Genomic DNA, 23,303 nt, shown 5'->3' on the forward strand with positions numbered 1-23,303 from the left:
TGCTATAGGAGGGAATGCACCACAATCCTCTGAGCTGAGGGCTGAATCATTCCGCTACCTGCTAAATAGTAAAGAGGGATTTTCCATCTCTCGGGTCTACCGGATCTAGGCGCAGGGGTGTGACAAAATATTATTTTCACTCTGCTATGTTCGAGAGACATGTGAGTGAACACGCTCGAAATGCCAACAAACATTGCAGTCATTTGATGAGTGTGTCGCTATAACAATTATTGTTTATCGAAAGTTGAAGACTGTCGTTCAGATTTTTGAACCGTAGTTTGGGCACTTTTGTAAAAGTAAAATTTGACACGATATGACTTGAATGAAAAAACAATCGTTACATAAAAATAAACAACATGATGAGTGTATACACGAATCTATTTAGATACGCTTGTATCGATTGATTATTAGGCCTATAATATAGCATAATAGCACGTTAAGATATGCCTCGCACCTTTTTGAAATTGTAAACTATATGCCTCGCACTTTTGGAAATGATAAAATGATGCCTCGCACAAATATTTGGCATGCCGCGCATGCCTCGCTTGCCTCGCGTGCCTCGCTGCCTCGCACTTTGTCAACACTCAACCAGCCTAGGATGCATATGCCTCAATACAGACAGGTTTAGGCCTACACAGAATGTTGGTTTGTTAGTAGCATCTAGGCTAGACCTATTTTTCTTGATCCTCATACAAATTAGTCTAGGTTTAATATTCATTTACTTGTTTTTGTTTTGACTGCCATCGTCTATACATTTTTCTCTTCATCCTCCCCATCCCCCCAACCCCTTACTCTTTTTTTAAATATGCAAATTAGTTTTAGAGAGGAAAGTGATTGGACCATAGGGGAATTAAATCCTCTGTGATTGGACAATGGGACAACTCATGAATATTTATGATTTTTTTTACCCTTAAGTTTTACCCTTACATTAAGTGTTTTCCTTAGGTAAGTGAATCCCTTAACTCATTTGTGAATACCCCTTAAGTGTTTCCCTTTGTTAAGGGAATTCTTAAATTTTAAGTGTAAGTATTTCCCTTAGCCTAAGTGAGATTGGTGAATACGGCCACTGGGTCCTCTCCCGTACTCCCACGACGTACACCCAGCCATCCGCTTTCGCTCTTCTCCGAATTCCCTTGGTTGTTAGGAAAAAAACTAGTTGCAAAACCAATTGAAACAACCTTGCCCGGTTGAAAAACCGATTAGACCAGTTGACTAGTTAACTCAGTTGAGCTTTGGGAATACCAGTTGGCCAGTTGGAAAAACCAGTTGACCTGTTGAAAAACCAGTTGACCAGTTTGAAAAACCAGTTGACCAGTTTGAAAAACCAGTTGACCAGTTGAAAAACCAGTTGACCAGTTTGAAAAACCAGTTGACCAGTTGAAAAACCAGTTGACCAGTTGAAAAACCAGTTGACCAGTTGGAAAAACCAGTTGACCAGTTGGAAAAACCAGTTAGACCAGTTGAAAAACCAGTTGACCAGTTGTTAAAACCAGTTGAACCAGTTGGAAACCAGTTAGACCAGTTGAAGACCAGTTGGACCAGTTGAAATTTCCAACTGTTCTCAACTGGAATTTTTACCTGGGAAACCACCAAGCTACACAGCTCCATGTCTGTAGATAAACATATACAGTTCATAGTGACTCATTTTTAAAAAAAATTTGTTCGGAATCATTTCAGTCTGCAGAAGTTGTAGACGAAAACTTTGAAGGTGAATTTATATCGGTGTTTTTCTGTTTATTTTTTCTACAGAATTATTTCATTTTAAGCGAGTTTCACTTTAATAGTTAATTTATCATTATAACATCTCAGTAAGACTACATTAATTGACAAGAGAAACGCTGATCAGGCAGGCAGTGTTCTGTTTGGCTGCATTAACCTAATGATGAGGAAAATGCATCTTGTTGATGGATAGGTCTTCTAACATACATTAAAAATAATACAATTTATTGTTTTGGCACAAGTGTAGGCAAAACATTAAATCTTACTGGAAAAATATTGATATTGAAATATATTGATACTGATCAGCTTAGGCTTATAGAACTATCACCCAAACTCTGTCATGCAAATTGTAGTGGTCATGATTATTTTGTAATAACATTAATATCAATCTGAGCAATATAAAGCACTACCCAATGCTCTGGCTGTCTCAAAGCACTATGACCAAAAGTCTATTTTTACCAAGGGAATTCAATTTTTATTTAGTCAGAAAATGTAAGGCTTTAAACCAATTTTCCTTGTCCTAATAATCTTTTCCAAAAACGTTTAACTATCAATCATAATTTTCCAACACAAACTATTATCAATTCATCATTTCTAATTATAAAAATGTGGTACAAAAACAACGTTTTCATATTAGTGTTTTTCCATAAAATTCATGACACCCACGAGAAAATAAAAAACTAAACTAAATGAGAATGCTTTATAAATGTACCTCTGGATACGGTAATCAATATTATTATAAGTATATATCCCCTGAGAGAACCTGTGTAATCAATTAAAGTTATGTTAATAATAATAATCATATTCATAAAGAACTTATTGATTTTAGGAAACAAAAATAGTTTTAATGGTTAAAGTAATTTCATTGAAATCAATTGTGGATTTATGAATAAAGGCAAATATCGTACCGCATTTGGTTTTCTGTTTTTCAGACAAAATATGAAATATTTATTCTCTCAATATTGATGTTAATTCAATAATTATAATGGTTAATTTCAGAATAATCAAATATGATATCTATTCTAACATAAAGGAGTTTGGAATAATTTGATAAAATATTTATTATCTTTGTACAATAAAATATACAAATGTATAATATTTAATATCTATACTATCTATTATATATATATATCGACGTACAAAATCTATACTAGATGTAGATTAAAATGATTTTATTATTTTTTAATCATAAATTTGAGACAGCTGTCTGCATCATCTGATCAAACCTGCACTTTTTCTGTGTTTCATTCAGATAATTTACATTTGGACTGGATTCTTCACACATTTCACATTATAACCAAAACTTAACATACAGTACAATTTCCTTATCCCTGGAAATACATGATTCAGAGTGCAAAAAAAAAATGTTTCATTCTTTCATATGTAAATCAAATCAACGTTGGGAAGTGCGTTGAAATGTTTGCTGCATTTGTTATGAGAGGGTTAGTCTATAATCCTCCATGTGTAAAATAAAGAAGTGCACAAGTGCCAATCTACTTCTAATGTGATCTTATGATCCATTTGTAGAAAATCTATGACAATGCTGTGGGTATCACTATCAGTGTGTGGATCTCAATGGAGATACAAATAAAACTAGCAAAAAGCTCAAAAGAAAAAGTAAAAAGCCAGAAAGAAATTTAAACTTTCTCAGTGCAATATATATCACTATCAATAGATTAGTATTAGGCCAAATAAAAAAACATACTTGTTAAGCGTCACCGCCCGCTCCTGATTATCCAGCCGCCTCTCTTTTTTCTTTTTTTTTTTCCAATATACGACGGAAAGTTCAGTTACCCAGCTCCAGATCAGCAGGGCTCGAAATTCACGCTAGCAAACTAGCATTTTGCTAGTAGATTCTTCATATTGCTAGTTGAAAATTTCAAACCTAGCAAATGTTTGCTAGTGTAATTTTTTAGCTTAGCCACGCTAGCTGCCGATCGCTGTCGACAACGGCTAATTAGGAACCAATTTGGTGAAAACAATTGTTTCATTTACACGCCGCCGATTTATGTCAAGGAAACGCGAATAGCACTGTGAATCATGTAATGTGGTAAACAGTAAGCTTTTTCCCAACACATTAAATCACGTGCATTTAGTACGTCGTTGAGGATTACATTATCAGTCACGTGATTACAGAATACGCGATTATCAATTTAGGGATTTAACAAAATAAATATTTTGCCTACACAGTGGTCAAGCGCGTTTTTAATAGGTTCGTAAATAGTATACACCCTATACATAATTGACTCTACCAATTTTGTTTACGATGATCTCGCGCTCAAGATCGGCACACCACGAGGTCCTGTTGGGCGATGTGTTTTCTTATGCCTGGTTTTTACCTGTGGAATAATTACACACACACACTTTTCGCATCACAAGTTTAAATACTGATTTACACAGCAATGGGCAAAGGATTCATCAAGGAAGAATACATTGAATAAAAATTCACTTAAGAAATGCTGTAAGCTGTTTTCAAACTATAAATCAGCCCACTATTAGTATTATTGAGACCAACATCATGCTTCTCGCGATAGGGAATTTCCTGGATAGATGAGTCGAGTGAGAGACGGCGGACCATGGCCGATAAGTGAGGCGGGAGTAGCAGCTTGGACAGATTAGTTAGCCTAGGCCTACAATTTCTCTCGGTGGCAATTAAATTTAATGTTTTAATTACGTCTGGACATAAACAATACAAAACTCAGTTTTGTCATCGGCAATAATATTTTATACATAGTCAATTTTGTTCTGTTTGAAATTTTACAAGTTTGACGTTTCGTCCTAAAAAAAAGTGGGCCGAAACGTCCATCGCGCAAAAAAAAGACTGATAGCTAAGTAAAGATCAATGCATTTGCACATGATTTAGACATTTTTGTAAAATATATAACATTTTCTACATTAGCTGGTGATAGTAATTACATAAGCTGGGAGGCAATTTTCGTTACTACATATTAAGCTGTTGGTGTTTCTACATAAGCTGGAGGTTTTACTACATAAGCGGTGGATTGTTCTACATTAACGGTTGTTTCGACATTAGCTGGCGTTTTCTACATTAACGGTTGTAACAGGCCTCATGCATGTCAGCCTTTCCTGCTTTGAATCATACTCAATCAACAAAGAATTTAATTTTTAAAAATTAAAAATGATACTTACACTATGAAATGATAGATGAAGCATTTCCAACCACTTGGACGTTCTAGGAAGTTATACACTTTTCCCTGGAATGTCATTCTCACAACCTGTTGTTTTCCAACATGTTTTGAATACTTTCTTTGCAACTCATCTTCAGAAGTAGCATTTCCTGGAACCGAACGATAATCCACTTGTAAATAGCTCTGATTATCCGTCGACACTACGGACGAAATAAAACCATACATTTTCATTCAGAAATACAAAATAAACAGGAAAGTCTTCATTAAATATTACACAAGTGTTATAATCATCCGACACACGCTCTTATAACAGGTTGTTTAAATTGTCATTGTGATAAAATTATTTAATTTGTGCGTTGGTCTACTTAATATTCGGTTATGAGCAGAAAGTGAGGCTTAAAACGGTTGTTATTATGTACCTGTCACATATGTATAGATACAATGTAATAAATTGTAGCATTTATTCATTAACATGCAGAGACAGAGCATATTCAATTATGGCGGTACTTTCGTCAATAGGGTGTATATTCTTCATGCAGTATAGCGTATATTGATATTAAACTTTTAGACAATTATGTCTGACAGTTGTGTCTTCAGCGAAAATTGTTAGTAATACTTTTGTACTTAAAATTTAAAAAAAAAACATCTTTTACAGATCAAAAAAATAGTACATACATGTACAGTATATTGTTGCATAAATCTTATACAGTTTAGTACCATATAAATGTAAAACTATTCACTGTATTTTAAGTCTGTCGATACAATAAAGGCATTAAATACCAATTATGGCCCCTTCAAAACATGTCAATTCAAATCAAAGCAAACAATTTTTATATCCATGCAAATTTACTATTTAACAAGCTAATATCAGTTTGATACACTTTAAAGTAAACAGACAGACAAGAGGGAACAATAAAAGGGTCAACATCTATAGTTTTGTTTGTGTAGTTTGTCATTCAAGGTAGATTACAGATATATATCTATAACATGCACTGAGTTACAGATACATTCTAGATTGACTCTTTTAAACATAAGCATAACTTTTGAAAATTAATTATTTTAATTGTTGCCACAAGAGTTTGTTTTTTGTTTCCTAGAAATAAATTTCTTATTTCAAGTAACATTTATTTCTTCTTTTTTTCTAATAAAACTTAAACATTTGACCAAAAAGAAGTATTAAAAATAAATAATTAAAATACTTTTGCTTAAAAAAAAACATATCAAAATTTGTTTTTAAAAATGCAAAAAAAGAAGAGGCAAGAGACCTAGAATTTAAACATCAATTGGATTACTCCAATCGACACTTGTGGCGGGCAAGCCATGTATACAATAAAAGACAGTTGAAAAATACCTTGATTAATTTGTTGTTGAAATGTTATAAAATAAATCAACTTTCATTAGAATATACAGTATGTCATGGTGTTAATAATTATAATGTATAAATGATTTGTTATTGTTTAATTAATATTTATTTATCTAATACCATCGTTAATGAGGGTGTCTTTGTGGAAAGTTGTTAATATTAAAGAAGTAGATAATGATTAATAGTATTTATATACAGATTTTATGTCAATTATGTTTAATTTAACAATAATCACCTACCCATTGCCTACAGTACTTTTCTATTATCTCCTTTCATTTATTTGTTTCAAATCAGTAGTGAATGTATAATGTAATTTGTCTGAGCGCTGCCTCAGCATGCACACATTTCGCCATCATAATGTATTTCACTAAACACTCTAGACATGTTCTACAACATACAGTATACAGACTAATTTTATTTTATTGCTCTATGATGATGTGTATATCGCCTATGCACAGAAATTGCTTATAGTAAACTGTTTATGCAAAAAAGAACTATAGGAGTATGTCATTTCTCCCCTAGTTTATCAGTTTCTACGCATATCACTGTACTATTTATGAACTAAGTACAGGTCACAGGGGGCCTGGCTATATTTATACATGGGATTATAGTTATACTTGGATTTAATTAAAAATGGAATTTACTAAATCCTTGTTGTCTGTATTTAGCCTAACATAAAGAGGTGGCATTTACACTCTGACATCATCATCATCATTTGTTATGTTGGGGCCTGTTCGTAGGGGTTGAAAATACCAGCTTATTCCCGATTTCCGTTCGCGTGATCCAATTAACTTTTGCCTCAGGCTACAAAAAATTCGAGGTAAAATGTTCACCAAATTTGCAGGTTATTTCAGCGATAATCCAATTATACTCGGCCTTCGAGGATAATAAATCTCCGATAGAGGCAATGTGTCAAATTTTGACAAACGTTCGCTGCCTAGGCCCGTCATTTCTCCTACGAAGCTCTTCCATACACGCTTCGAGAGCGATCGTCAGCTGGTGCTGTCCTTGTTGGTGTAGACCGCTTAGTAGGCCTAGCTGGTCGGGGAGCCGCTGGTCGGTGGTGTTTCCGTCGTGTAACATTGGGCTCAAATTCTTTGTCAATGAGTAAAATAATGGTCGTCAGGAGAAGGCATATTTCGGCAGGATTATCGGCGTTAAGAGGCATGAAGGTTTGTCGCAAGGATAAGCAGTGTAAAAAAGGTAGCAAGTAATTGTTATTGTAAAGAAAGATCGCGAGTAAAAAATATACAACACGAAACTAGCGTGCAAAAATGGGGTCGTAGGTTGTAAAGACAACTGACCTTAAAACGTAATTTCCGGTTTGTGATTCGTCAATTAAGCATTTAAGCGGTTAAATATTTCAAGTACGAACAACGCTCAATTTATAACCCGAGGCATGGGTGAAATTAAGCGCTTATTTTAACCACCGTACGAACACGACCATAATAGGGCCTGTTCGTAGGGGTTGAAAATACCAGCTTATTCCCGATTTCCGTTCGCGTGATCCAATTAACTTTTGCCTCAGGCTACAAAAAATTTGAGGTAAAATGTTCACCAAATTTGCAGGTTATTTCAGCGATAATCCAATTATACTCGGCCTTCGAGGATAATAAATCTCCGATAGAGGCAATGTGTCAAATTTTGACAAACGTTCGCTGCCTAGGCCCGTCATTTCTCCTACGAAGCTCTTCCATACACGCTTCGAGAGCGATCGTCAGCTGGTGCTGTCCTTGTTGGTGTAGACCGCTTAGTAGGCCTAGCTGGACGGGGAGCCGCTGGTCGGTGGTGTTTCCGTCGTGTAACATTGGGCTCAAATTCTTCGTCAATGAGTAAAATAATGGTCGTCAGGAGAAGGCATATTTCGGCAGGATTATCGGCGTTAAGAGGCATAAGGTTTGTCGCAAGGATAAGCAGTGTAAAAGGTAGCAAGTAATTGTTATTGTAAAGAAAGATCGCGAGTAAAAAATATACAACACGAAACTAGCGTGCGAAAATGGGGTCGTACAGTAGGTTGTAAAGACAACTGACCTTAAAACGTAATTTCCGGTTTGTGATTCGTCGATTAAGCATTTAAGCGGTTAAATATTTCAAGTACGAACAACGCTCAATTTATAACCCGAGGCATGGGTGAAATTAAGCGCTTATTTTAACCACCGTACGAACACGACCTTGTTTTGCGTAGACATTGCATCCGCTAATTGTTTCCATGACGCTCATATGCGGTATATATTTTTTTAATGATTTTTTTCTCTCATTTCAATTGAATTAATGTGTCACAGATCTGTAATCATTAAGCGTGTCCATAAAATTACTATGTGCAGTATCACAAACATTGTCATGATATAAATTAAACTCTCACTCATGCTTGCCAAAATATGTGTGTGAAGACTCCAAAAGTGGAGTCGGATTGCGAGAATCTGTGTCTAGTCAATCAAATCTTTCGGAGACATTCACCGAAAATCATTCTTCATACCAGAATGTTGTGTCGCAGTTATATTGCTATGGATATACATACTGTACTATACATACAGAATGTTATATTGTTTGCGGACTCTTTGAAACTGTAAGGTGGATTCTAGGAGAGAGAGCCTATAGTGATTCAGTATGACAGGAACAGTTATGGAACTCATTGCCGGCACATTAATGAGAAAGGGCTTTTGAAATAATGTTAAACTACAATCCAACAGTGCAGTTTGGTAGTCCATGTGCAACTTACCTGGATAAACTGACATTGGCATATTACTCCCCGATAAGAGCACTACAAACCTAATGTCTATTGTTGTATATTTCATTTCGTTGTGAAGCGCCTTTCGACTGTTATTTGTTTACAATGGCGAAATAAATGATATGATGTATGATATCAGAAAATGGTACATCCTATGAACCCTGTCCCAAGTGGTAGCATCCCAACACACAATCCATCATCATTTAACAACATTAGGATATTTTATTATGTTGTGTGGAGCTGGAACACACTAATTGGTATATGCATGCTTTCTTACGATGTCATTGCTATTGGCAATCATCCTATTCTTGTGCCCATGAATTAAATTATGGCATCTACAGTATTACTAAATTGAATATTGTTCTAGCAGCTTCAATAAACTAATTGGTTAGAATAAACATATTAACTATTAACACTAATCAAATATGATTAGTAGTAATACTAGATTTCATGTCAATATGGAATTAGTATTTCAATAATTGTATCCAAAGAAAGAATAGGTAATTTAAGCTTTAATTGATGCATATGTAGATATTTATTGATATTGGAATATATTTCAGGAGCCAAATATGTAATTAGTATTAATATCAAAGTATTATTCAGTTCACATTTCCAGAAGCAAAATATGCTATTAATAAATAGAATATGATCTGTTGTCTAATATTAACAAAATTAAATATTCTACCTTGATTTTTAGGAAACGTTAACCAGCAAATCAAATTAACTATGTAAATCAATTATAGAATAATTTTAAGTACAATCATAAATTTCAATTTTTAGTCAACATTTAAAACTACTTTTAGAGGGTATTGCTAAACTGCGCAAAATATGCAAACGTCAACTTAATATTGATTTTATCACAACTTGAATGACAATTTATGAAAGAAAAATATTGAAACTGTTAAAGACCCATTCCCTACAATTTGTGACGTTTTGTAGAAATAATGCATAAAAACATTTAACTAGATCATTCCTTGTTTGTCTTAAATGTACGTTTTATGGTAAATTATGATAAAAAGAGAGAAATAATGCACCACCAAATAGCTCGCGGTAATTGTCCTCTTGTGGGCAGCCTTTAGGCCTAGCCTAGCTAGGCTTAGTTTTGTAGGCCTAACTGGTAAACATTGGTGACGTACAACATTGTACGCTAGCTATAGGCCTAGCCTGACATTGTATAGTTGCTGCATTAATTGTGTTTTTGTTTTGCCAGACTCTGTTGTTAATACAAATTGGGGGAAACCCGGTATTTCGCTGAAAAGTTAGAAGTCTTCCATTTATTGTGGCCTTACCATCGATCAAAAAGTGGGTGAATTACAGAAGAAAAAACAGAAATATCAATCCCTGCGCAATGCATATGTTGTGATTTATAGTGGGCCACTAAAATTATTAGAATCGTCTTATTTTTCACATTTTTAACTGTTTAGTTATCTGAATAGGACTACATTTATTTTACATTAAATGTAGTTTGTGACCTTAAATTAGATCTAAAAAACGTAGGAAATGGGTTTTTAAGTTAGTTTTTTTTTTTAGGTGAAAACTGTTTTGGAAAGGAAAGGGAAGACAGAGAGCGTCGTACGACAAGACAGATGAATTGTCTAGTTGGAAAAAAAACTGTTCTCCTGACGACCTAAAAACTATGCCAGATGCTATCTCAAGACCTTAAAGATTTCCAATTTCAAATTGAAAAAATCCTTTCTCAAAACTCATCCAAATCGCTAATAATATTGATTATATATCATGACTGTACAACAGAATATCAATTTTTGAATAAATTGACAGATTTCACAGTACAAACATCACAAACTGCCTCTAAACTTCACAGTACAAACATCACAAACTGCCTCTAAACTTCACAGTACAAACATCACAAACTGCCTCCAAACTTCACAGTACAAACATCACAAACTGCCTCTAAACTTCACAGTACAAACATCACAAACTGCCTCTAAACTTCACAGTACAAACATCACAAACTGCCTCTAAACTGCACAGTACAAACATCACAAACTGCCTCCAAACTTCACAGTACAAACATCACAAACTGTCTCTAAACTTCACAGTACAAACATCACAAACTGCCTCTAAACTTCACAGTACAAACATCACAAACTGCCTCTAAACTTCACAGTACAAACATCACAAACTGCCTCTAAACTTCACAGTACAAACATCACAAACTGCCTCTAAACTTCACAGTACAAACATCACAAACTGCCTCTAAACTTCACAGTACAAACATCACAAACTGCCTCTAAACTTCACAGTACAAACATCAAACTGCCTCTAAACTTCACAGTACAAACATCACAAATTGCATCTAAACTTCACAGTACAAACATCACAACCTGCCTCTAAACTTCACAGTACAAACATCACAAACTGCCTCTAAACTTCACAGTACAAACATCACAAACTGCCTCTAAACTTCACAGTACAAACATCACAAACTGCCTCTAAACTTCACAGTACAAACATCACAAACTGCCTCTAAACTGCACAGTACAAACATCACAAACTGCCTCTAAACTGCACAGTACAAACATCACAAACTGCCTCCAAACTTCACAGTACAAACATCACAAACTGCCTCTAAACTTCACAGTACAAACATCACAAACTGCCTCTAAACTTCACAGTACAAACATCACAAACTGCCTCCAAACTTCACAGTACACACATCACAAACTGCCTCTAAACTTTACAGTACAAACATCACAAACTGCCTCTAAACTTCACAGTACAAACATCACAAACTGCCTCTAAACTTCTTAATTATTGACTTGGACAAATGACAATTTATCTACAAATAAAATGTATTCATTATTTACTGGAAATGATGTAACCTTTTTAGGTGAAAAAAGATCATCTTTTGGAAAACAGAATCTACAGAGCAAACCTCAAAACCTCGCACAAACCTCCTTCATATCATTAATCAATATTGATTATTACTGTAACAGAACATCAATTTTTGAATATATTGACAGATTTCACAGTGGAAACAGCACAAACTTCCTCTGAACTGCTTAATATTGAATATATCATGACTATTGGACAGCTATAACAGTCTAAGGCAATTCATAAAACAAAAATTTGAAACTACTGTTTTGCTTCTTTTTTTTAGATGGAAGGGTGAAAATGATAAAAGTTTTTGAAAAATCGACACATTTCTCTTTCCAAACAGCAAAAGCATTAACCTTGCACAACCCTCTGCAAATCACTATGACCAAAACAAAGGATTTGGAAGAATATTCTATTTTCACTATGTGAACAGGTAAAGAATAACAATAAAACAATATTGTGCCATCCAGCTACATAGATTCTTGAGAAAAAAACCCCAAAAGATGGGCTAATGTTTTGAGGACACTAGTCAGTCATGTTAGTCTAAAATGCAAATCATAAAAGTCAGTGTTGCACGTCTGTACAAGTTTTGTACCTACCTGTTCAATGAAATATCTAATATAAAATATTCTAAAAAAGGTCTCAATACCTTCACATTATTAGAACAGATCCATAAAACAATTATCTTTGCTCAGTAAAATTGTTAATATAGACACTAATCAGTTTTCTTGTAAATGTCAATCCACATCTTAAGTCTGAGTCATTCATATGATTTTACCTAGATTTACAAAAGATGATACAGTGTTTTTAAAGACATTAGTTACAATGGATCAGCTCAGTCTCATTCAATGTAAATTTACTATAAAAATATTCAAAAAAGGGTACTATCTTTAATACATTACTACTGTACCTCAACAGTATTAACAACAAATATCTTTGATAATAAAATTGTTATGGATTATAATCGGTCCTCTTTTATAATGTCAATCCATCTTTTTAAAGATGACATTATTTTTTGCACCTACTGTAGATTTACAAAAAGTAATACAGTGTAAGACAGTACTGTGTAGCATACAGTAACTACTGCTCATATAGCTCATAACAGAAAGTCCCACAAATTGATTACCGTATATTTCGGTGTATAAGTCGCAATTTTGACACGCAAATTTGACCTCTAAATTAAGGGTGCGTTTTATACACCGAACATCAATGCCTCACCACACAGATTGTACATATCGTCACCTCGTTTGCTAGGCCTGAGTAGGCTAGGCCTAGCTAGAGTATACTAACGTAACGGCAACCTGCTTCTGCCTAGTTTTCAAGGCATTTTAGCATGATGTTATACTAAATATTATGAAAAGATTTGTTCATTATGTTTGTTTTAGGCGCTCTGATAAAATTTTACGATTGAAATAGTATTTATTTATAGTTATATGCATGATCGCCGACCGCCGTACCCCCAGCGCAAGCCCTTCTTGGCGGCCACATGGTGTACGGTATTCGACTAGTATATTCTCCAGGTGATTATAGCATGGACCTAGCATACACACTTCTCGGATACATAGATACTAATCGAATACGATTGTCCGTGAAAACGTGCGCCCTCTCGAAATGATCGAGCGAGGCTAGCCCACAAACGTACGTGTTACACACACGGTCATGCACTCGATGTTGCGGGTGCGAAACTCATGAATAACAAGTTAGAAAGAACTTGTTGAGGCTGGGCGCGGCCGAGTCTAGTTAAGAAAAAACCTAAATAAAGGACGCCGTTGTAGATATAACAAAATATATTATTACAATAATATTGATTACAATTTAAAAAAACATTGTTTTGATGAAATAAAAAATTTTTCGACGATATAAAAAATACCGATATTTTACTCTCAGTCTCAGTTAGGGGGTGCGTCTTATATACACCGAAATATACGGTATACTGTATGATAAAATGCCTCTCAGCACTCAAACCTATGACCCTACTGCACCTGTTATATAAATATTCTAAATGTTTTAATGTTACCTTCAATTAATAAAACAAATTAATAACAATCCAATTATATCCAAGATTTTAATCAAATATTAATTGTTTTGAATGTTGAAACTCCAATACTCCACATAGCATACACAAGAAGATACAGCTATCTGTCCAACATATACTAAATTCTATGAATAAAGTGTAACTCACTTTATCTCTTTTATTTACTAAAAATAGTGCAAATTTTACATAATTTATAGGTTTAATTATTATACATAAATTTATCTTCTTTTCCCTTTAATTAGTTTTAAATTTATGGGTATCTGCATTTATACCACGTAATGAATTGGGATATACGGATATAAAAAACATGATCGGTTTATTCTCTTTGATCACAAGAGAGAATATTTAAATGAGTAATTTAACATACTTAACAAGGCTAGAGCCTTTGTAATGTCATTTTATCTTATTCTAACATAAGAATTTTATAAAGCACTTATAGCTCTAATAGCCGATGCATCTCATTCGCTAAAAGGTTTTTTAAATTACAATAAATTTGTTAACATTAATTCTCTATACCTAACTTTTGAAATGTATTTTATTTATTCTGTAAAAAAAAGTATTAACTCTACTTTGTTAATATGCAATACTGACTACTTCATGTATATAAAATGAAATGTCATTATTGTAAAGGAGGACTTAAGAAATTACAATAGAAAAATATTGTAATGTATTACATAGTGCAGTGTTAAAACCACATAATAAGAGCGTAATAAAAATGATTATACAATTTCATATAGGTTTATCTTTAGATCTATCAGACGGAAACAAAAGACAAGATGGTGAACATGGACAAACCACTACAAAACAAAGTATGGATAAGGACAATGACGAGACAATAAAACAGTTATGGTAGGCCTACTCAAGTATAAACATACAAGGGTAGACAAAATTAATGGGAAGATATCTGTGAATTGCCAGGGAGGAAACAGACTTACGCCTAGCTTTAAAGACGTACTAATCAAGCATATAGCTGAAGGCAGAAGGGATCATGATGGTTCAAACGAAACGGTCTTTTCTCAGCATTTTCAACTAGTAATAGGCCTACTGTAAGTCTAGCTGGCTGGCACTTCACCTCGCCTTGAACATATTTAGTTGAGTGTGTGTAACTGTAATACTTTACTCTAAATTAATGCTAGTGGTAGCACTTGTCCCTGCACATATGACTTTTAAAAAACCACTGGATATATTTAATCAGGAATTATTTGTAAAGTGAAAAACAAATGATTGAAGAACTGTGGCAATCAAATTTTTAATTACTATTATGAACAGTGAATTGTAAATTGCTATGGGCAAACAATACTGTATCTACTGTATTATTCAAAGATTTATTTATTATTAATATGTGACAACTGTAATTATTATTTAATGCATCAAAGCATTATCAAATAAAAAGAAATGTATAATGTACACACAGTAGCCATATTGATACAACTGCCTCAATATAAGTTTATTTTTACGACATGTTTTGGGCATAGCCCATCATCAGGTGAAGAGAATTGTAACAAAGGATAACATAAGTCACAAAATTACATTATAAAACAAATCAGCAAATCAAAATATATATTAACAAACAAAAGGCATAGTTATAAAGGCACGCCTCCAAAAGCTTTGGGGTACAAAGCAGAAATAGTTGCTTATAAAGCAGGAAATTTAAAACAAAGACAAAAACTTCAAGTGTGAATAATTGTTAATATGTGAATGTCTCTGGCAAAATTAATGTTTAAAAGATCTAAATTGTACATTTATGCCGGTATGGGCAAGATTGACAAGCTTAACAATTATTCTTTCTTCTATAATTCTACGAGATGTCTCAGAACCATTACATACCTTAACACCAGAAATTGCAATATCCGATCATTTCTCACCTTAAATTTCCTGCTTTATAAGCAACCATTTCTGCTTTGTACCCCAAAGCTTTTGGAGGCATGCCTTTATAACTATGCCTTTTGTTTGTAAACATCTTTGATTGGCTTTTATTATTTAATTTTGTGACTTATATGTTATCCTTTGTTACAATTCTCTTCACCTGATGATGGGCTATGCCCAAAACATGTCGTAAAAATAAACTTATATTGAGGCAGTTTTAACTTATTTGATTTTGATTTTTTTCTATATCCTGCCTATGCAGCTCTTTGATTTATATATATATATATATGACTTTTTCTCATTCTCACAGATTTCCTCATCTTTATCGTTTCAAATTAATTAATTAAATTTCAGTATATCACCGGGCGGTTTAGAATTAATGTTCTTTGCCTACTGTGTTTATATATAAACACAGTAGGCAAAGAACATTAATTCTAATTCTTTGCCTACTGTGTTTACAGTAGGCAAAAAAACATTAATTCTAAACCGCCGGGTTGTTACAGTATATATATATGGTCCGAGTTTGAGTCTCGGTTGGGGCGACCTTTACTCATTCTCACAGATTTCCTCATCTTTATAGTTTCAAATTAATTAATTAAATTTCAGTATATCACCGGGCAGTTTAGAATTAATGTCCATTGTCTAATGTGTTTATATATAAAAGTATCTCTTCGGAGATCTCGCCTCATGAATAAAAATACTGAAAGATGACGGCGTATCAATTTGATCTCTGGTGCGCGTGCGTACAACTGAGGACTAGTGCTGTTCCGCCAGACCACGCCGAGAATGTTAAAGAGTCGCTATCTAATCGAGTTTGAACAATACCATGAAAGCCCCGGTGGTCTAATGGTTAGGACATCTGCATATCAAGCAGGCAGTCCGAGTTCGAGTCTCGGTTGGGGCAACTTTTTCTCATTCTCACAGATTTCCTCATCTTTATCGTTTCAAATTAATTAATTCAATTTCAGTATATCATTATCACCGGGCGGTTTAGAATTAATGTTCATTGCCTAATGTGTTTATAAAAGTTCAGTATATCACCGGGCGATTTAGAATTAATGTCCATTGCCTAATGTGTTTATATATAAAAGTATCTCTTCGGAGATCTCGCCTCATGAATAAAAATACTGAAAGATGAGGGCGTATCAATTTGATCTCTGTTGCGCGTGCGTACAACTGAGGACTAGTGCTGTTCCGCCAGACCACGCCGACAATGTTAAAGAGTCGCTATCTAATCGAGTTTGAACAATACCATGAAAGCCCCAGTGGTCTAATGGTTAGGACATCTGCATATCAAGCAGGCAGTCCAAGTTCGAGTCTCGGTTGGGGCGACTTTTTCTCATTCTCACAGATTTCCTCATCTTTATCGTTTCAAATTAATTAATTCAATTTCAGTATATCATTATCACCGGGCGGTTTAGAATTAATGTTCATTGCCTAATGTGTTTATAAAAGTTCAGTATATCACCGGGCGTTTTAGAATTAATGTTCTTTGCCTGATTTGTTTATATATATAAAAGTATCTCTTCGGAGATCCCGCCTCGTGAATAAAAATACTGAAAGATGAGGGCGTATCAATTTGATCTCTGTTGCGCGTGCGTACAACTGAGGACTAGTGCTGTTCCACCGTACCACGCTGAGAGTGTTAAAGAGTCGCTATCCAATCGAGTTTGAACAATACCATGAAAGCCCCAGTGGTCTAATGGTTAGGGCAACTGCATATCAAGCAGACGGTCCGAGTTCGAGTCTCGGTTGGAGCGACTTTTTCTCATTCTCACAGATTTCCTCATCTTTATCGTTTCAAATGAATTAATTAAAGTTCAGTATATCACCGAGCGGTTTAGAATTAATGTTCTTTGCCTGATTTGTTTATATATATGTATATATATAAACACATTAGGCAATGAACATTAATTCGAAACCGCCAGGTGATATACTGAAATTAAATTAATTAATATATATTGCACTGATGAAGGGCTAGTGTTGCCCGAAAGCTCTGCTAACTTTTCTGGCTGTTTTACTTATCGTTTTGATTTAGCTTTTCGCTTTTTTTTGTATCTCCATTGAGATCCAGCCACTGATACCCACAGCATTGTCATTTTTTCAGTAATTTGCCTTTGGATTTATAATTATATATACATATGTTTTACTTTATCGTTTTGATTTAGATTTTCGCTTTTTTCTCTCCATTGAGATCCAGCCACTGATACCCACAGCATTGTCATTTTGTATCTCCATTGAGATGCAGCCACTGATACCCACAGCATTGTCATTTTGTATCTCCATTGAGATCCAGCCACTGATACCCACAGCATTGTCATTTTGTATCTCCATTGAGATCCAGCCACTGATACCCACAGCTTTGTCATTTTGTATCTCCATTGAGATCCAGCCACTGATACCCACAGCATTGTCATTTTGTATCTCCATTGAGATCCAGCCACTGATACTCACAGCATTGTCATTTTGTATCTCCATTGAGATCCAGCCACTGATACCCACAGCATTGTCATTTTGTATCTCCATTGAGATCCAGCCACTGATACCCACAGCATTGTTATTTTGTATCTCCATTGAGATCCAGCCACTGATACCCACAGCATTGTCATTTTTTTAGTATTTTGCCTTTGGATTTATACATGTTGATATAGAATGTATTTGTACATCCTTTCATTGAGATAAAACTTTAATAATAAGTGTCAGAAATGTAGAAGTGTCAGAAACCATGCAAATATCGGAAATGTGTGAGAAATATACAAATGTCTGAAACATAGAAGTGTCAGAAATATACAAATGTGGGAAGCATAGAAGTGTCCGAAACCATGTAGGTGTCGGATATACTGTATGGAAGTGTCAGAAGAAAAGAAGTTTCGGAAACATGAGATTCAAGTGTCAAAACATGTAGGTGGAAACATAGCCATCAGAAAAAAGGAAAATGTCGGAAACCAAGCCAGGAACAGAATAGACATAAATTATTTTTGAAATGATCATGTTTTCTAACTTTGGTTTGTTTCTGATGCATATCACCAAATAAAATATAATCTTTATATCGACTGTATTTCTGCTAAATTTGTGGTCCTAAAATAACCGTTTAAAATCAGTTGGTGGTTAAAAGGCGATCCGATTCGCTCCGATTTTATGCACATTTCTATAAAATTAGCGGCCATTTTGAAAAATGGCCGCTATTTCAATACATGGCAAAATCTGAAGTGTCAACAAGGCCTAATGGATTCCGTGTCTGAAGTACATGTGTTTAGAAACCAAGATTGTGTATCTACCTTATTTAGATCTGATTTTATCCACATTTTATATAAAAATGGCGGCCATTTTGAAAAATGGCTGCCATTTTAATACGAGGCAAAAACTGAAGTCTCAACAAGGCCTAATGGATTCCGTGTCTGAAGTACATGTGTTTAGACACCAAGATTGTGTATCTACCTTATTTAGATCTGATTTTATATCCACATTTTATATAAAAATGGCGGCCATTTTGAAAAATGGCTGCCATTTTAATACGAGGCAAAAACTGAAGTGTCAACAAGGCCTAATGGATTCCGTGTCTGAAGTACATGTGTTTAGACACCAAGATTGTGTATCTACCTTATTTAGATCTGATTTTATCCTCATTTTATACAAAAATGGCGTTTCAATACGAGGCAAAAAATTAAGTGTCAACAGGGATTAGAGTGATCAGAAGGGTTTAATTAGGATATCTGGCTATGTTGACAGCCTCTAACATTCCGCTCCCCCTAACTTGATTTCTAAGCATCTTTTCAGATTTTTGTCCTAGACTATAAAGTGGTCAAACATTCAAGAAGGTGATTTAAAAGTCTATCTGCGTGAGAACGATACGCACCGCAACGCGTTAAGCGTATAAACGAAAAATGCTAGATTACCAAGAAATTATTCATTCTATTACGATTAACAATAATTATATTTAATTTTATAAAAACTTCACTGTGCTTTGACAAGAAGTGTTGTAATTTATGTGGTCTAAATGTATTACATTAGATTATTATTTTTTATATTAAATAATGTTTTTGAACACATTTATGGCCGCCATCTTGTTGGGTCCCCTCCTGTTGGAATCATTTTTCAGTCTGGAGTACGTCCTCTAGCCTTCGGCTTTACCTCACTGCAAGTAACACAATTAATGTTATATTAATGAGTTGAATGGGGATAATATTTTCGTGGGTTGAATGGAACTGACAATCTTTCAACAAAATATTCTCTTCATCCAATGAACACAAAGTATATCATGTTCCAAATGAAACAAACCAAATATATAAATTTTATGAAACACCCATGAGATAATGGTACATTCCATGAACCCTGCCCTCAAGTGGGAGCATCCCAGCTCTCTTCTCGGAGGGAATAGGCTAATGTCGGTTTATCTAGGCATGAAATAGAAAAGGTTATTATTATTCCTACTGTCCTAAAGTAAACTTTTAGTACTCTATCATTTATTTCGGTTTTAGTCTTGCATCTTGGATGTCGATAGCTAGGACATGCAAAAAGACATCGTTTGCATTTTAGAATGAGATTACAAATGTGATATGATACAAGAACAGCCAATAAAATGGGTACATTATTAAATATCATAGTTTAAGGTTGTTTAAATGTTGTTTTTTTTATCTTGCTATTGATTTTGAAGGTACCTAAGGCATTAATTCAACCACATATGCTACAATACAGTATGTAAATTTATTATAATCTATTTTTACATATTTTTATTAATATTAACAAGTGTTACAATAGTATGTAAGTACAGGTATATACTTATTTATACAACTTATGTTAATAATAACTTCAATAATATTTTCTGATCACCAGAAAAATGCAGAGACACAAACAAGAAAAAAATCGATTTTAAAAAGACAGTAAATAAAAAGGAGCAGAATACTTATTAAAGAGGCAAAATTAATGGGACAATTTGTTGGGTCATGAAGGTTGTCCCCTTAATAGGGGCCTACTGTAAATAAATATTGCTAAAAATTGAATATAAACACCTTTATTGTATAATATATTTAATCTATACCATATTTATATATCTATCAAGATATAAAAATTATTTTATTGTAAAAATTAGAATGGCAGTATATTGAAGTACAAAGACCGCAAAACACTCAAGTACACCATAGTATTATCTGGTTGAGATGTGCTAAGTAGTTTAAACAGTAACAATGTATTTCATAATTATTAATTGTAAAAAATCTTTAACAAAAGAGGAAAAAAACACTAAAGCATTATTATTCTCATTAAAATACATAGATAAAATAAATGCTAGAGGGTACTTCGTTTGCTTCTCCTCCACTAAGTGTACACAGATGGTTCATTCGCAAAAACTTTTGATTAATATAAAATTGGTTGACACATATTACGCTGAATCAACATATATTTTTTTTTAGATTTTATTTTTTTAAACCTGCAGGATAGCTGTTAATTCGAAACCACTGGATAAGACAAGATATTGTATATAAAACTATAATTAAAGGACCTCTATAGAATTCCTTCAGGATTGAATAGCGGGTGATCAAAATATTTTACCATTTTTGTAACAAGTATTTGAAATTAAGAATAATTTATCATACTAATGATAAATCATTGACCTGTTACTGCAATTAACCATTTAATAAATAATCATAATTTTCCATTTAAAATAACGATTCCATGGAGACTTGGTCCACATATAGCTAAAGAGGGAGGGTCTATCAACTAATTTGAAAGATTATGTAAGTGTCATTACTGAAAATTCTAGGTTTGGCAACAATGTATTTGACAAATGATCTTATGGAGAAAATGACTATGAGATATTCACAACTCGTACTAAATTGCATCATAAAAGGATTTCTTTATCATCAGTAAACTATGTACTTTAATTACTGGTACATTATTATTATAATACTATTATTATACTTTAGAGGTCATTTCCTTTTTGATATTTAGATAATTTAACAAAAGGAGTTGTCAAGGTGAAATATGAAGCTATATGTCAACTAAAGTAGGATAACTTAATTACGTATTATCATGTACTAAAAAAACATTGTAAACAGCAAAGTCTTATTTTGACATGCTTAAGTGACGACCCCTAGTCAAAATTGTACTGAAAATTATATTTTTCCGGTTATCCCAAGGGTGGCGGCAAGGGCGAGGTAGCCGTTGTGAAATGACCTACAGATAGGCCTAGGTCTTTTGTGGGCCTGTTTCTATTGAAAAATAAAAAAAGAACGGTTTTTTGGAAACCGGTTTCGGCTGTTGTTTATAAATAAAGATCGCGTTGCAGCTCAATTTGTACTCCAATAAAACCGGTTCCGTCCATGTGCGTTCGTTATGAATGACGTCATTATATACACCACAATGCAGTTCGTTAGGCGGAAGCGCGATTGGATCGAGGTCAAGTTTACTTTTTTTTGCATAGTGCGATCCCCAAGAAATAGCATCCATTTCATCATGGAAGGGGGAATTATTACCTGAAACGTTATTGTGGTCGTTGGTTAAAGTATAGGTACGTCGCACCCTCTGATATTGTCAAGTTGAACTCGTCTAGCTTTCACACGCTTTACAATATTCTTAAAAACATGTAGGCCTAGGCCTACGTGAGTCTTTCTTCCGACTCCCGACAAGTCCCCTCATCTTTTTCCCTTCACATATTTTTTACAAACCTCGTAATGGCATCGGTCAACATTTTTTTTAGTTAAATACTCACTATCTAGAGAAATAAAAATGACTTAGGGCTAGGTCCTATCGCGCGGGTTTGACTGCGAGTTGACCGCAATCGTCCCAGTGCAGCAGACTGCAGAGTTCAGTTTTTGGGGTAAAATTGAGACCGCGATTGTGTTGCAGCTAAAAATTGCTTTCAGAACGGTTCTTTGCGATCGAGACCGCAATCAATTGGGGTTTTTGAAACCGTTTTTCTTGAAAAGAACGGTATTCAAAACCGTATTCTCTGCTCTATAGAAACAGGCCCTGTGACCAACCTTAAAATTGTCAATGAATTATGATTAACAATATTAAATCCATTTTATTTTAACTAAGTTTTATTTTGCTTTTTGATGTACCACATGTACTCCACAATAAAACAGTGGTCGGTGAAGACGATATATAAACAAAGAAGCGATTCTTGTTATCAAGTAATTATTGTCTTCCAGTTTAAAGGTATAATTGAAAAATTTGCTGCAAACTTTATACCCTTGGGAAGCAACGCAACCATTAAATCTGTAAATTTTATAGTACGAACAGACCTCCTTCTTACATGTGCATGTGACCAAAACCTTTTGAGATGGGTCACTAATTAATTTCCCGTTAGCAATTAGATTATGTTATATTAAGCAACAAAAAAAATGTATCTTTAGACCAATTTCACAATCAGGTCATAGAAAGGTTATCATGAATTCACTAATTAGATAGTGCCAGTCCATTGGATAGGAAACAGCTAGTTTATAATATTATTATTTATTAATGTTCAACCAATAGCCAATAAACACTTAAGGACATTAAAAAATCCACTATTAAAGACTATTATTTTATGTAAGTATGCAATGTAAGTCTGACACTTAATAAAGTAAAGTAGTCTTTCCATCAGTAAATACAATTAGACATTTTAAA

General features: G+C 34.0%; 1 protein-coding gene across 2 annotated transcripts in view; it reads right to left on the minus strand.

Annotated features, from left to right (window-relative positions):
* The window catches only part of LOC140040828 (potassium voltage-gated channel subfamily KQT member 1-like), a 106,233-nt gene that overhangs the window by 71,115 nt on the left and 11,815 nt on the right, over positions 1-23,303 (minus strand). For both annotated transcript variants that reach the window (XM_072087057.1, XM_072087058.1), the window contains exon 2: positions 4,870-5,068. In XM_072087057.1, coding sequence (XP_071943158.1) covers positions 4,870-5,068 — 199 coding nt within the window. The remainder of the gene's footprint in view (positions 1-4,869; positions 5,069-23,303) is intronic.

Source organism: Antedon mediterranea, chromosome 2 (genome assembly GCF_964355755.1).
Source record: "Antedon mediterranea chromosome 2, ecAntMedi1.1, whole genome shotgun sequence".
Taxonomy (NCBI): domain Eukaryota; kingdom Metazoa; phylum Echinodermata; class Crinoidea; order Comatulida; family Antedonidae; genus Antedon; species Antedon mediterranea.